The following is a 15,775-nucleotide window of genomic DNA, read 5'->3' on the forward strand; positions in this document are numbered from 1 at the left end:
TACCAGTGCATTTTGTAATTCCAAAATGAACTCTTCCTAAAGAATAATAATTCAAAAAAATCAATAAAAAAAAAAAACAGAGAGAATGCACACTGCGTTGTCTGAGAGTTATTTCTGGCTCACAATGATTTGCGATCGGGTTACCCTCTTTCTAACCCGAATATTGTGTCATGTAAACGTGATTAGGTTACCTTCTTCAAATGGAGCATTGGTTTGTGTTCTGCGTAAGATCTTGCTCTAACCGCAAAGAATCTTGGTCTTTGTAGTACAGGAAGTACTTTTATCCGCAGCATCCTCGCCCGCTTGATGTCTTTGTATCACAACGATATTTGTGGTACTAACTGTCTGCTCGCCAATGTAAACGCGTTATTCCGGATGTTTCAGAAATGCACATTTTGACCTTGCATGTAAGCATAGTCATTGAGACACAGTGGCAATGTTGGACATGCTCAAAGAACATGATTTAGTTTCATTAAAGCGGAACTGGGAAGTCAACTCCATAATTATCTTAACATCTTCTATTTATCTATTTATGCATCTTAGGGGCTGCCATTTTGCCACTTGCTGTCAGCTGAAAATGACATCACAGTTGCTTTGGGCTTAAGGTAATGACCAATCACGGCTCACCTGTTTTCTGAGAATGGTCATGTGACCTTCACAAGCTGAGCCGTGATTGGTCGTTGCCTTAGCCCTGAGAGAACATTTTTGGATGACCTCTCCGTGGAATGACTAAAGGTATAGTCTTGGCCACCAGGATAGTTCGAGAAAAGAAGCCAGTTGAAATTGCCTGCATTCTGCATACTGACCTAAGGAGGGCGGCACTGGCTTGCAAAAAGAAATAATTGACAAGCCTTGCTGTCTGTTTCTTAGCAGGCAATTCAGGATTCAACTGAAAAAAAAATGTCATGATGTGTAGGGAATTTGCTAAATGGCAACCAAAATGCTTCGTTGACAACACTGACTGCGCGTTTGAAACAAAGTTCTCCTGTTTGCAGCCATGTTAGCGCAACTGGTGCACATCAGCAGGTACGTTCTTGGCCCAAGTGTGTACTTCTGGTATTCATACAATTTGCTAGCATTAGGGTTAGAAAAGTTAAAACGTTCAAAGAAAAGCACAAATCCGCCTAATTTGTCTTGGAATTAAACATGGCTGTGTTTTGTGTAGAAAGTTTTTCAGGACATGCAGACAAACAGCTATGACATCGACAGCGGCACAGTGAGTAAAAACAAAATCAGACTTGAAGAGAGAACTTGTTACAAATAGTTTATTAAGATATTCATTATTGACTCCATTTGGACATGTCTTTATTTTACAGTTTGTTAATGTGCAATTACCGTCGATAACGTTGGGTCACAGTTACAGGGCTTTCACAAAGTTATTGGCACTTGGAACACAGAAAGAAGAGGTGGAGGTGGCGGCGCTGCGGGGTTTTACACGGAGGGCGAGGGGCCAAGCCGGAACTGCGCGGGTTGTGAACAAGCAGCGCCGTTTCAGGGTAAATACTGGATATACCTCATGCTGTGAGTGGACAACAAACAATCTTACCTCTACATGTGTCTATGCATTATATACAGTATTCCTCTATACATGTATATATCATATTTATATATGTACCGTTGTGTGACACAAGGATCTCCATGCCATGCCACACCTTATCCGTTCAAGTGTGTAGGTCTACGTGTGTGGAGTGTAAACACATTTTGAGGGGGGGGAAAAAAACAAAACAAAAAAAAAAGAAAACAAAGGACTCTCGTTCTCTAAGCTTGTAGTCGATGCACAGTCAAGACGAAGGCTGTCACAGAAAGGCTCACCTTGAGGTTTGGAGTGGGCGAGGCCACGGACCGAATCCTGCACTCTGCCCGGACTGCTGACGTCAAAGCAAGCAAACGCTTCCTTCCTTGGAAAATAGTGCTGATTCACAGCTACTACTGCAGTGTGAGCCAATGAGTCATCAGTTAGAAATGAATCTGGATCAGTCAGTGCGTCTGTGCGATGCTGATTTAGGACCTCGTTATTCGTGACACGTCTCTCGTCGCAAATATTCGCGGTTTTAGCAGTTCGAGAAGAAGAAAACTCAGTGCAAAACTGAAGGGCATTTCTGTGATTAGTAGCTACTAGATTAGAGACAACAGTGGAGGTACGCTGACCACTTACAAAAGGGGATGAGCGTAATAAACTCATTGGTAAGAATTTTGTTGATTGTGTGGAATTGATTGCTGATTCACTGGAAGAAAAGAACATGAGATGGAGTTCACGATTTGGCGCTCGTTTGCTAGCTTGTCTAAAATGGGCCCTCTCAAGGACCACGAGTGGCCCGCAGACCTGTTCTAAATATAGCTGACCGGGAATGGGAAATTGTGATTTTTCTAGGAATTAATACTACCATGGGAGATTCGCAGCATAATAAAGCTGACTGGGGGAGTTTTCGCCTTAATTCAATCAATCCACTATCAATTCCACACCCTCAACTAAATTCTTGGTTTTCAGCTCAATCACAAACGTCTCTTTCGTGAAGCCAAATTCTCTGACGTCATTTCAAAACAGGCAACAATAAAACGTCACAATTACATAAAAGAAAAGAAAAAACATGACAAAAGAGTAGTAAGCCAGTGAGCATTTGAAAGTTGAGTCCAGTTGATGCTGTGGAGGTGAACGAGACACCTGGAAGCACAACAGTCTTCAAAAGATTCTGCAGAGGTAAGTGGAGTGCTCGTATGAGGTTTTGTAGTTATTTACTGCTTTTATCCCAAAGTACTGCATCACTCTTTGCACTTTTTTTTTTTCTTTTTTTCTTTTTTTAAATCTCACAACACACATTCTTGTTTCAAAAAAGATGACTAGGGTGATGCGTATTTAAGTGAGGTTGAGCTGGCCAGGAATGAAAAAGAAGCACAGCAAGCCACTTGCGTTAACACTTGAGGAAAAACAACCGCCGTGTCTGACCTGTCGGTGCTTTGAGGGTTTTCCTGAAGACGCGCGTACGACACTCCGCACGCTCTCAGTAACAAAATCAATCGGTAACAGGAACATTGAAATCATCGGCGTGTCGGCTTGCCACTTAAAACGGGACCGTGTGCAAATTGTAGGGAGGAAAGGACAAATTCTACCTAAACGGGTTCCATTGCGACACAACACTTGTCAATAAGGTGCACGAACCGCTGGTTCTTCTCCCTAAGGTGCGAAAACCTCCACCCAGCCTCATATGGAAGGACCTCCAAAAAAATAAAAGTGTCAACACCGATTCTCCTTCACAACCACGCATACACACAAACGGCAAGAAAATTGAACTGGAGCAATATTTCTTCCGGTTTCTTCGTACCGAGCAAAATTCTGCTTATTGATCTCCACTGAAAAGGCACATTCCATGATACCATAAATATGACCTGCCCCACCCGTAATGATTAGAATACAAAGTACAGTAGTCGTTTTGGGGGCCTTAACTTCCCTGCACATCATTGTCAAAAACACTCAAGCCAGCTGATTCAGTCTTCCTGCTTTTTAGCACATGAACAGAAGATGAAATGTGTCAAAAGTAGCAGTTCCACTGCCCATTCCATCTGACTGCACCAAGTCATGACGGGCACCTCTGATGCCGTATCATGCTACTTTTTACTGTAAAAAATAGCACTTCTCCTCATTAGTCGCCGCCTCCTTCAACAAAACGTCGAGAATTTAAAACAATCCCCGTCCCCGCTCGCCTCACTCGCATGTCACAGCAGGCCTGGGCACGCGTACAAATATAGCTTTCTCTTCTAAAAATATGACCATCTTTGATTACCTGTTGACCATAAAATTTTCATTAGCATCATCTCAGTAAAAAGCTGCGCCCAGTCTCTCTGATCGCCGTTCAAGCTTGCTAAAAATATAGAAAACAAAGATGGGGTATATTTATAAAACTCTGCACAGTAGAACACAACAAAAGTAGATTTGGTCAAAACCATCTGTGGTGGGGGCCAAGAAAACTTGAAGATGAGTGAAAGATGAAATTGGAGGAGGACAAAGTTCATATACTGTATGCATACATATATATACATACATATACACATATACATATATATATACATATATACTCACACATATATATATAGAAATATATATACACACACATATATATATATATATACATATAAACATATATATACACACATATATATATAACATATATATACATATATATATATATACACACACATATATATATATATACATATGCACACATATATATATACATATGCACACATATATATATATACATATGCACACATATACACATATATATATATATATATACACACACGTACATTTATGTATTTTTTATACATATGTATTTATTAACATTTACTGGCTTTTCTAATTTTGGGAGTTTGTGGAACACAAGTAGGTATTCTTGCACTGGGCGTTAAAAAAATAAAAATAAAAAATCCACCAACGCTTACATTCGATACATACTACGAACTATAGAAAGCCTTTCAGCATTTAAATCAATAGCCTTGATATATCCAGTTTAAGGTCCATGCACGAGTACGCTCTTTGTCCTTCACTATGATAAGGACAATTCTGCACACTGGTAGAACTGGTAGAAAACTATTTTCCACCACTGTCTAGTTCGTACATTCCACTACAGTAGTTGTATAAATTTTTTCACACTAGTAGGAAATGTGTCCTACTAACATGCCAACGTTGGCATTTATTCGATATCAAGCCATTTGAGCATTCACTTGATAAATGCTACTAGTACTACTAGTAGTGACATTATAAAATACTACTAGTTAATATCTTCGTTCGCAGTAGTAGTGGCGTGCAGATGTCAACTGGTGAACAGTTTTGGCTCCATAGTAACATGTATTTGACCTATTTGTGGGTAGAAATGTCATACAGTAGTAGAAGGCAGTAGTGGAAAAAGCGTTACTAATAAGAAAGTCCTATTAGTGCACTGAATCGTCTAGTACATACAATCGACCAATAAATTGGATAGAGCTTTAAAGCTAAGACAGCTTTCTGGAAAGTTGTTGGAGCATTCATTTGATATCCTTGATTTCCATCTTAAGGTCGTACTGGTAGGCCAAAAGTGGCACTAGTAGTGGGGGGAAAAATCATTACTAGTAGGGGTGTGACTAAAACCGATTAGAATCGGAAAATCGGGTTTGATTTGACCAAATCCAATGGTTCCGCTTTAAAAATGTACACTTCTTTGTCTCATATCGTATCATACCCAAAGAATCGACATGCATAGAATCTTTTATCGGAGAGATGCGCACCCCTACTCGTAATCCACACCATTCTACTACTGTGCTGAATTGTCTTACTAGTAGATGGAAATTAAGATGGAAAACAAGGATATCAAAGCCGTTTGAACATTTATTCGATATCCTTGATAAGGAAGGTATTAGTGCGTGACACAAGCCTACTAATTGGGCCTAGCAGTGTTACTAGTGTACCACAGTAGGTAGGTACTAGGTTTAATTGCATACTAATCGGCCAAAACTAGTGCATGGACTTCCAGCTGGATATCAAGTCTATGACATAAATGCCACAAAGGCTTTCCATAACAAAGTGACTAATTTGCCATGCACCCTCCTTCCTCAGGTTCGGCTATCAACTCGTACCACCAGCACTACTGGGAATGTATTTAATATGCAACAACCAATGTGCTTACACACCTTAAAAGGACAAGGAGAGGCAGAGGACAGCTGAGTGCCCTCACGCTCTCCCTCCCCTCTAGAAGCTCCGTTATACAGTCTGAAAAGAAAAGCAAAGGTCGTTTCCATGTCCCGGTTACAACCGCAGCGGTGTAGCATAGACAGTCACATGTGAGAGAGTGAGGAGGCAAGCACAACTGGGGAAATACTGCCGCGCGTGTCGCTAAATGTCCCCCGACGCTCAAAATAACGCTCCCACATCCCCGCTCACGCCCGGTAGAGATTCACCTGAAGAGCCGCCCGACTCGGCGCTGGCCGAGGCCGAGGCTTCCAGGGAGGCGGGGTCGAACGCCGGGTCGGCGCCCAGAGTGTCGTCCTCCGCTTTGACGCCGTCGGAGAGGAAGGCGGAGTAGGCGTCGCTCTCGGCGATCAGCAGCTTGAGCTTGGGGATCCAGCTCTTGCGCACCACTCGCCGGGCGTTGGTGCACATGTCGGCGGCGATGGCGTTCATCTCGCTCTCTTTGAAGCTGGTGGCAAAGTTCTGGCAGTAAACTGAGGCGAGGAAGAGAAACGCAACGTTAGCGTGGCTGGTTCTTTAAATCGGTCAGACTTCAACTGTGGCACACCACAACATATTATGTGCTCACATTTGACTGCATGCAGCACTCTGTTGTCCAAGGGCTTGCGGCTCGGGTCGTTGGTGGACGAGCGGATGCCGGTTCCGCAGCTGTTGGCCAGCGTATTCCTGAGTGAATGTGTGATTGGACAGCCAAAGAGAAAAAAAAACAAAACAAAAAATAAAACTTTGATTTAAGCATCAAAACAAAGAGGTGGGCAGAGGAACCAACCTGTCAAAGAAGGCGGCCAGCAGCCGCCTCAGCAGCACCTTATGTCTTGTCCCAGCACTCACATGACAGTTCATCAGCTGGGCCCGGGAAATAAAGACAGACGTACCTGAGGACACATACACAGAAAAACACCAGTTCATATGATCATCAACTCTGAACCATTTCAATGTGAGATTTTTTTCCTCTCAATTTCAGTGTTTTATATCAAGGGTCCCCAACCACCAAGTACCGGGCCGCGGGCCACTCTGGACCGGGACCCCCACACCCACCCGCTGACGGCGAAGGCAAGTTGTCTCCGTCGCGTAAACGCAAATATTAAATGCACTGTAATATTCTTTGAGTTTATGTGTTCTGAGTGGTCCCTGCAGTGCACACGAATGTTAACAAGCTAGCATCTCCGTCGCGTCACGCTATTGCTAATATCGCTAGTAAAAGAGTACAACCAACAGACGTATTCGACCCCACTCGCACCACAAACGGTATAAACTTGCATTACCCGGTCTGTGGCAGAAAAAAAGTTGGGGGCCACTGTTTTATATGTTCCATTCGACTGAAATCAGATCAAATCATTTTTGTGTCAAAACGTTCGTCAACACTTTTAGTGTTTTTTTTTCTATTTCTTGCCACAAGGACATTTTGTTCAAAATTCCCTTGTGAAGACAACTCACAAAAGGTAAGGGAAATTCATCGTTATATTTTGGTCGCGCATGACAACATAATTCGACCAACACATTTCCAAGCATGTCCACTTCTATACCGTTCGTCTGATAACACTCTGATACCAATTTCCCCAACATTTTTTTTGGGGGGGGGGAATGTTGTACATATGGATTAGACACACGCGTACCTGAGACCAGCTCTAGTTTCTCAGCGGGATCTCCCTCCTCATACAGTTTGGGATGACAGCGGTTGCCGATTTGGGCAATAAGCTCTGCCGGGAGACAAGTGAGGTCTCGGCCACGCATACGCCCCCGTGTCTCCGTGTGGTCAGGAAGAGCCTCCACCCGCTCGCCGGCTGCTGAGGAAACAATGCTGAAACATTAGAAGCTAAGCGGCAACCACACACCATTTTACACACCAGCCATCATCATTACATAAATATTGGACAAATTCAGATTTAATCAGAGGTCGAGTCTATTACCTGCAGCCCCCATGTTGAGCATGCTGTACATGGTGTACATGTTGCAGATTTGCCTGTACTGCTCTTCAGCACAGTCCTCTGTGCCCTCTTCCTCCTCTTCATCATCGTGGTAGCTGATGGGTGAGTCACTAGCGTAGGTGCTCAGGGTGCCTGGGCTTGCGCCCTCTGACATGCCCACGGCGGAAGCGGAGGTCCCATTGGTGCCTGCGCTACCACTAAGCCCGCCACCTGCCACCATGCCAGCCAGGCTGGTCGCTGTGGCGCCCATACCCATGGCCAGTCCCAGCGCTCCGGGGCTCTGGATGGCACTGCCTCGCACCGCCTCCTGGGAATAGCGCGCTGCTTTTCTGGCGCCCCCTCCCGCCCCGGAGCCCCCTCCTCCTCCGTCGCGGCTGCTGCCACCCTCCCACAGCCGCTTGGCGACGGGTGTGCAGACCACTGAATGAGCGGCGGCTTCCGGTTGGCTCGCAGGCTGCTCCGTCTTCACCCGCGACACTAACGGGAGAGGCGTCAAGCAGGCGGCGGGCCGGGCTGCACCGGTACCGGTCTGTGTTACGGGACTCTGAGGCTCAGACGGTGGAGCCTCCTCTGCGTTAAGACCTTGGGAGTCACAACTGGGGGAGGAGACCTGAAGATGAACAGATACGCAAATTCTGCGTTAGCACTGAATGGACAGTGGGTACAGATGCAGAATCTCTGGGAAAAAAAAATAAAAAATAAAAAAAAAGCTGCAAGTAAAATATGTTGTATATAATATGGAGAGGTTGACAAAATGCATTACAAAGTTGGTGCCAAAAATGATTTGCATAATACTGCTGCGATAGCGTAAAACTGAGCATTCCTCAAGTACATCTGTAGTGACTGTTCTGTTTTCACTTATTGAAGCTGGTTGAATAAATGAATCAACCAACATCATAGAAGTCGTAACAGAAAAGGCAGATCAAAGCTAATCTGATTGTGTATGTGTGGCTATCAAAGTGTTCATTAACTAACAAAACAGCAAGGTTATTAGCTGGCGAAAACAAAGAAATAAGTTGAAAATATAGTTGAAAAGACATTTTGCTCAAGAAAAAAAAAAAAAAGCAAAACTAGCTGAAACTCTTACGTTTATAAAACTAACTCAAACTATAATTATAGCACAAATGGCCTTTGTTTTCATTCTTGGCGATTACGGTCATACATGAGCTTTTGGGGTTCATTTTAAATCCATTTGTTTCGGTATTGCTATTGTGCATACAGAAGAAGGAAGGTCAGACAATCATTTGGGATTGTAGTTTCATTTACTTGATGACACAATACTTACTGACCTTCTGATCTTTCACGCAACAAATACATATATTTAACAAAATTAATACTAAAACTGATACTAAAGCCAACAAAACTAAACTAAAACAAAGCATTTGCGACAAAATAAAAAGTAATAAAAACTAACAAACCTGCTCTAAAAACTAATTAAAACTAACTTACTTAATAAAAAACACTAAAGTCAAAGCCAAATAAAAACTATAATGAAAAATCCAAACACTGCAAATAAGGCGTGTTGTAAACAGCCACATTACTCACTGCAATTAATTAACAGATTAAGTAGCGTGTTAACTCAGTGCTTTCCTCGCACTAGACTTACAAAGAAGATTAAATCCCGTTATAACAAATTCTCCATAAAGCTACCGGCGGTCAGAGAGTCCACACTATTAAAATCTTGCTCTTACATAATGTGGATTATTAATTGAGAATAAATGTCTTCCTGTTTTCATCTCAATTCTTGGCCAGACTGGCGAGTTGAACATTCACTTCAGAGACTTCACAAGACACCAAGTCGAAAATAAAAGATTTTTACCTTGAGGAAGAATTCAGTGCCTTTTTCCATGATCTGTTGGATCTGCAGGAAGCCAGCAGTGTACATTAGAAGGAACTGGTCCCCCACCGTCATGCTCAGACGGCCGGTATAGCAGAAGGCCAAAATCTGTTGGAAGCTCTGGGGCTGCACAGCCGGTGGAAGCTCCACCACCGTTGGGCTGGCCTCATTGCTGCTACAGCTGCCGCTACTGACGCCGTTGCTGAAAAGGTCCCGGAAATAAGAACTGCTCGCAGCCAAGACAGCACGGTGAGCCTTGAACAAAAGAAGGAATCGGATTAGAGTCTAAAAAAAAATTTTTTTTTTAAAAAACACTGACAATTTGATGATCATTTCTATACACGTCAAGCATACCGATTCCAAAAAATACTTATAGTTTGGTTGTAGTGACAAAACGGTCTAATGGGAAAATTATTGAATGAGGACTGACTCAAAATGGTATGTTGTGGTGCCAAACAGATGACACAGTTAACGTACTGGACAGTGGACATGACATTGTTTTAAACATGGTTAGAATGCTCTCATATTTGCTGCCTTAAATTAATGATCCATTACGCAGTTAATTCATGTTTTTTTGGTTTGTTTTTTTTAGACCTGAAACTTAATGTTCAGCAAGACCTGCATGACTGTTAACATGAAATGAAACGGTCAGCCCGGCAGAAGGAAAAAAGTGATGCAGAGATACTGACGTTGCAACTTTCCTAGCCTGTCAACTTGCCTAACTCACTCTATTCACTTTCCATCTGTGTGTGTGTGTGAGCTTGCAATCAAGGAATAACATAATCCGACTCTCAGTCTTCTAATCGTCTGTCTCCATGTTTGTCCTTCCAACAGTGTCAAACCGATCCTACCCGCGGAGTTGTGCCGTTCTCCCTCACGCCACAAACTAGTTACGACTTATTTTTATTATTCCCATCCCTTGTGGAAGTTTTTCAAAGGGACAAAAGCACAGCCCCTACCTTGAAGGCGTGCCCCTTTACCACCACGGAGACGTCACAGTAGAGGCCCTGCAGACGTTGCTCGTTCAGACACTCTAAAACGTTGTTGCCAAAGTTTGGGATCGCCATCTGGAGGGTCTGGGCCATGGTGCGCCAGTGCACACCAACAAAGGCTCTGTTTGGGAAAAGACACAAAAATAGACATGATTTTCAATGCATACAAGTGTGACTCACTCCATTCGCAGGGGATTGGGAATGCAGGGGAAACCTGACACCCGCCCCCCAAAAATTGTTTGCGAATATTGAAGAGAGAAAAAAAGCGAAAAAAAAAAAACATAGTGACCAAAGTTGTCACGGTCATTAGTATTATCACCATCCATCTATTCTCTCTACCACTTATCTTGTTCAAGATCAGGATGAGCCTATCCCAGCTGACTTGAGGCAAAAGGCAGAATACACCCCGGACCGGTCGACAGTCAATCTCAGGGCGCACAGACACTCGAACGTACACAATGACACTCACCGTCAGTGAGTAGGAAGTGAACCCACATCAAACTCAGGTGAGTGAACCACTACATCATCGGTGATTTCAGTATTATTACGATATTGCTAAAACAAAACATTGCAACAGCTTTTAATTTCGACAAAACAGCCACATCGACAACCCTAGGCACTTTTTTTGCATTTCAGACCTTTAAAAAAAAAAAAAAAACACAACAAACTTGCAAAGATGACAGTGATATATGTAATCATCAATTTTCTATTGCGCTTTGTGTTTTAGTGAGCTGCAAACTCGAGGGGGTGCAAAGCAATCAATTAAAGCAAAGCAATTTGTTTACACAGTATTTGGTGGTCCCGCTCTTGTCGCTATGTTTCCCACTGAATGTAGATACAGCACAATTAAAAGAGGCAGTAGCAGAGAAGGTCCCCTACTACGCAGATTGAATATATGCCTGTGAGTAATATATGCTCCGGTTAAACATTTTGCTGTTTAAACGTACAACGATTGTCTATTCTATGTGATGCGGCTCTGTTTGCGTAAAAGTAGCAGTTTTCGGCAGGTTTATTATTGCCATAACATCGATGCTCGTTTCTATGGCATCTCACATTACGTAGACATTAAGATAGTGGACTGTGGTTAATCAATCATTCACATTTATTTGTACATATATGCCGTTTGTTTAAACATTTTGCTGTTTCAATATCACTTTTTTTTTTTGTTTTGTTTTATGTGACAGTTTTGCACTAAACTTCAGAACTTGGCAAGCAAGAGAGAGATCTAAAGTTCTACTTTGAAAGTACTACTTATTATATTTTCCCTCATTCTACCAAAGAAAACTTTAATGTGTGGGAGAGGTAAAACTGTTTTTTTTTTTTTTTTTTGTATGGTCTCTCTATATGCCGGTTTTTCACCTATCACGAGTTGTTCTGGAAGGTAATAAATGGAGCTTCACTGTACATTTGCTATCTGGCACACACAATTCTTCACACAGTCCTATTGAAGACATTTCTCTAGCCCATGAAACGGCGATATTTGTTCGAGATTTGGCGGATAATCTACATTCCATGAATCCTATATGTCACGTCGGCCTCTCAGGAGCCGTCACTGCCGGAGCTCAAAGAAAAGCCTGTTTTATGTTCTGTCTTCTATGAGCCATAAAATCCAGTGTCCTTAGATAACTGGGTCATGTGCTATTATTCTCTGCGTGTGTGTGTGTGTGTGTGGCTTCGACAAACGGCACATAGCATGATTCTATTCACTGTACACCAAACATCCAAAAGAAAACACATCTTGCACTGCACCCTTTCAAAGCCACTGTAGGCCAGTCACTGGACATTTAAGTCACTAAATAAATACTTTTCCTCTGTATATAAACACTTATGTATGATCCAATCTACAGATTATCTGTATTTTCACTGAACAAAAAGTAAGTTCTGCCTGCATATTAAATGGAAATGTTCGTCTAATCTTTATACCAGCCAAATTTAGAGCAGGGGTGTCAAAATCATTTTCATCACGAGGCAAATTGCCTCAGAAGGCTATTGGTGATGTGCAAACTATATAAATGTATGCCATATGAAATGTACACTCTTAAATTGGCCCAGCATTTGATTGTTTTTATAGAAAATGCCAAAGGTTTGGGGGAACTTTAAACAAACAAACAAAAATACTAAAAGAAAGATGGATCAAAAGCATATTCCGCTAAATTGTCCGGCCCAGTTAAAATTGTCTCGTTGCAAGTTGAAGCATCTCCAGCTAATTTAACTTTGCATTGCTTGCTCGCTGCGTCTCTTATCAACACATCGCTAAGCAATGATTGAGTGCGACTGTGAACAGATGTGATTATTGTAGGAAATGTGTACTTTCCTGGGGGTGGAAAAAAAAACATTTGGCAGCAAATGATCATCAAGGCATCCATTCTAAAAAGATGCTCATGGTAACTCTATATACATATACAACTATTATTTAATGTTTGAAGAGGTTACGGTGGGTGGGGAAAAGTCTGTTAAGTGGAAGTGAAAAAAAATTAATTTAACTACAGATTTTCTGCCAAAATTAAAAGAACAAATCCATTTTGTGATAAAAAAAAAAAGTGGACAGTTTGCCTGAGTGCGTCACATAAAATGTGAGATGTAAAAATGTAAAATTGTGGAGGCTTTTTCTGGTATGAGCTCACTACTCTTCATGTAACACATGGTGGCAGCATGGAGCAAAATGAATCCAGAAATCTACAGACACATTCTGTCCGTTGAATGAAAATGGAAATAAACCCAATTCCGAGAGCCTTCATCACACAATATAATGACCCAAAACACGGCCAAATCAACAAAAGAATTCATCAGGGGCAAGAAGGTTTATGTTTGACCATGTCTTCCAGACTTAAACCCTACAGAGCTTGCATATTAACTGCTAAGAAGGAGACAGGATGGACTAATGCCCCAAAACAAACAAAAACAGAGAAGTTCCAGTGAAAGCATCACAAAAGAAGGACACAAACATTTGGTGAAGTTAATGGGCTGCTACAGTTATTGCGAGCAAACAAACCGGCTCTTAAATATGATTGTTTATTTACTTTAATCCATTTTAAGACTGTTTCAATACTTTTGCTTACCTAAACCTAAGAATGTTGTGCTTCATGAACAATGCTAGTTCGTAAATTGTGTATCAGATGCAAATGTAAATGCCTGGAGCTAAAAGCTGAAATGATCCCAGGTCTCATCATGTTCATCTTTTGATGTCAAAACCAAACGAAATGAATTGTATGGTGGGAGTGACCAGTGAGGGCTGGTGAGAGCAGCCCCATCATATCCAAAGCCTTTCATTTGGGACTTCGCCAAGCTCCAGGGTAAAGAGAAATGCTCTCTTTGTCTCACTCGAGCTCCCTCTCCCTCATACTAAAACACAGATGCGCACACACCAACTCAAACAAACCCACAAAAGGCACACTGACTCGCACACGGACAATACAGCTTGTTTACGGATTGGCGAGCCGCAGTGAGCACACATGCTTGCACATGAAGACACACAAACACAGGGTATGGAGAGGAGGGGCCATGGGGTTGCACAGTTTGCTCTGACAGTGAAAGAGATGTGACGGAGCGTGCATGCGTCTTTATGCACCAAGGAGGGGCAACCGAGTATTGAAGAGAATAGAAGGATCATCCCAGGTCGGCCCTCCGTTAAACCAAGTGTTCAGAATCAACTTTAAATCAAAACGCTCACCCAGGCTTGCTGGAAAAGTGTCAAACATGAAGCACACTTAAGATCTTTCCATCATGTATGACTTGCATGCTTTTTCAAACAGTACATTTGTGTTGTGACAGTAAGCACGTCTAAAATGAAGCCTTTTTTTCTACCGCTGGACTGTGGAGTCATTGCTGCAGCTGGCACACAATGCTGACTTTCTGCAGGCATTTCCTGGTTCTCATGTGCCCGCATCAAGTTATGGCAGACGCGTCTGGTTATTCCTGCAGTCAAAAACCACATACAGTTTGAGACATTCTACACAAGCATCCGCGCTGATGTTTAACCCGAAAGGGATGCTGGGTAACCAGGGGCACACGAGGACTCCACACGGTGCCAGTCTACCAGCCGGCTAGGGGCTCTCGGTTGTCGGCTGGCACCGGAGGCGTCGCGAGGGAGGCGGCACGGGCTGGCAGCCGAGAGCCCGGCGAGCGCCAGGTTGCCCTCGCTGCCGACGTGCGGTCAGATTGCATTCCAAATGGGCCCCCGAAAGCCCCCCGTGAATGACTAATTCGTCGCGACAGTCTCGTGGGACTGAAAGAGCCGATCATCGTCCTCCCCAATCCGCAGCGGGCCTGTCGAGGTGGCTAACGGCTAAAGCTAACTGTTAAATATTTTGGGCTCACCATCCACCTCGTGCACACTCAATCCAACAAATATCAAACATTTCCACGACGGCGCACACTCCTAAACACACAAACACACGCATGCCACTTACTGTCAACGCGGGCGAGGTAGCTCGGCTGCGACGTCGCTTATCAAGCACCCAAATGTGGCTTATTTAAATATTTTGGTGATGGGGGAAATCGCTCCCCCTGCCAGTCTCCATTCTACCGACATCAACAGGTCATCCCGGGACACGCAGCAGCTGAGCGCGAGCCAGACGGAACCAGTGCGGCAGCAAGCGGGGGTGGGGGAGGGCACACAACAACGAGCAATTCTTCCCAAGAGCCGCTAGCGAGGGCTGTCTTCTTGACGCACACCTGACCACCGCCGCCGCATTTTGCCGTATTTGTGACAATTAAAGAGCAACACGGCGCGGGGCTTTCGCCGCGTCGCCTTGTTAGCGACAGGCGGCGGGGGGGGGGGGGGGGGGGGAGTCGTGGCAACCTAGACTCGTCCCCTACTTTCCCCTGAACTTTAAATGTCCCGTATCAGCCGTATTCTTCGCCGTCATCATCGGTAGCAACCTTGACGTGAAGCGCAGACGGGCCCTCCCACATGTCGAACCCCCCTCCCCGGTCATCCCACTTGGCTTCCTCCTCCTCCTCTTTTTCCGCCGCCGCCGCTGGATCCTGAGACGACCCCCTTTCTCCACCTCCCTCCCCTCGCATCACTCCTGCACACGAGACGCTCGCTCGCCCCCTTCGACTGGAATTCGATAGCGACTGTCGGGATCCCCGGTGACTGCGGAACACGGCAAACCTGATGGCGCCGGCGTCAAGAAGACGAGCGTGTCATTCCATCCCATGTTTGCCAGGCTCAGAATCATGAGCAAACGAGCATGCCGGCCTAACCCTGGAAAAAAAGTCATTTTGGGGGGCCTCTAGTTTTATGTCTGCCAATAATAACAGTCGTAAAATACACTGAAGCCCATGCATGGAAGAC

At 43.7% G+C, this 15,775-nt stretch overlaps 1 protein-coding gene across 2 annotated transcripts; it reads right to left on the reverse strand.

Moving 5' to 3' along the window:
* Window positions 1–1,250: 1,250 nt before the first annotated feature.
* On the reverse strand, window positions 1,251–15,434 carry nacc1a (nucleus accumbens associated 1, BEN and BTB (POZ) domain containing a). 2 transcript variants are annotated; one of them, XM_086056077.1, is made up of 8 exons: window positions 14,886–15,434; window positions 10,444–10,597; window positions 9,467–9,739; window positions 7,630–8,257; window positions 7,336–7,503; window positions 6,489–6,594; window positions 6,288–6,385; window positions 1,251–6,192 (listed from the first exon to the last, which is right to left on the reverse strand). In XM_086056077.1, exons 2-8 carry the CDS (start codon window positions 10,567–10,569, stop codon window positions 5,882–5,884), a joined length of 1,710 nt encoding a protein of 569 aa, XP_085912203.1. In that variant the 5' UTR covers window positions 10,570–10,597; window positions 14,886–15,434; the 3' UTR covers window positions 1,251–5,881. The 2 variants fall into 2 exon arrangements, with proteins under 2 accessions (XP_085912203.1, XP_085912202.1); XM_086056076.1 differs by having other exon boundaries at window positions 7,336–7,506; window positions 14,886–15,433.
* Window positions 15,435–15,775: the final 341 nt, after the last annotated feature.

Source organism: Filicampus tigris, chromosome 16 (assembly GCF_054856515.1).
Source record: "Filicampus tigris isolate MCC_2025a chromosome 16, RoL_Ftig_1.0, whole genome shotgun sequence".
NCBI classification, from domain to species: domain Eukaryota; kingdom Metazoa; phylum Chordata; class Actinopteri; order Syngnathiformes; family Syngnathidae; genus Filicampus; species Filicampus tigris.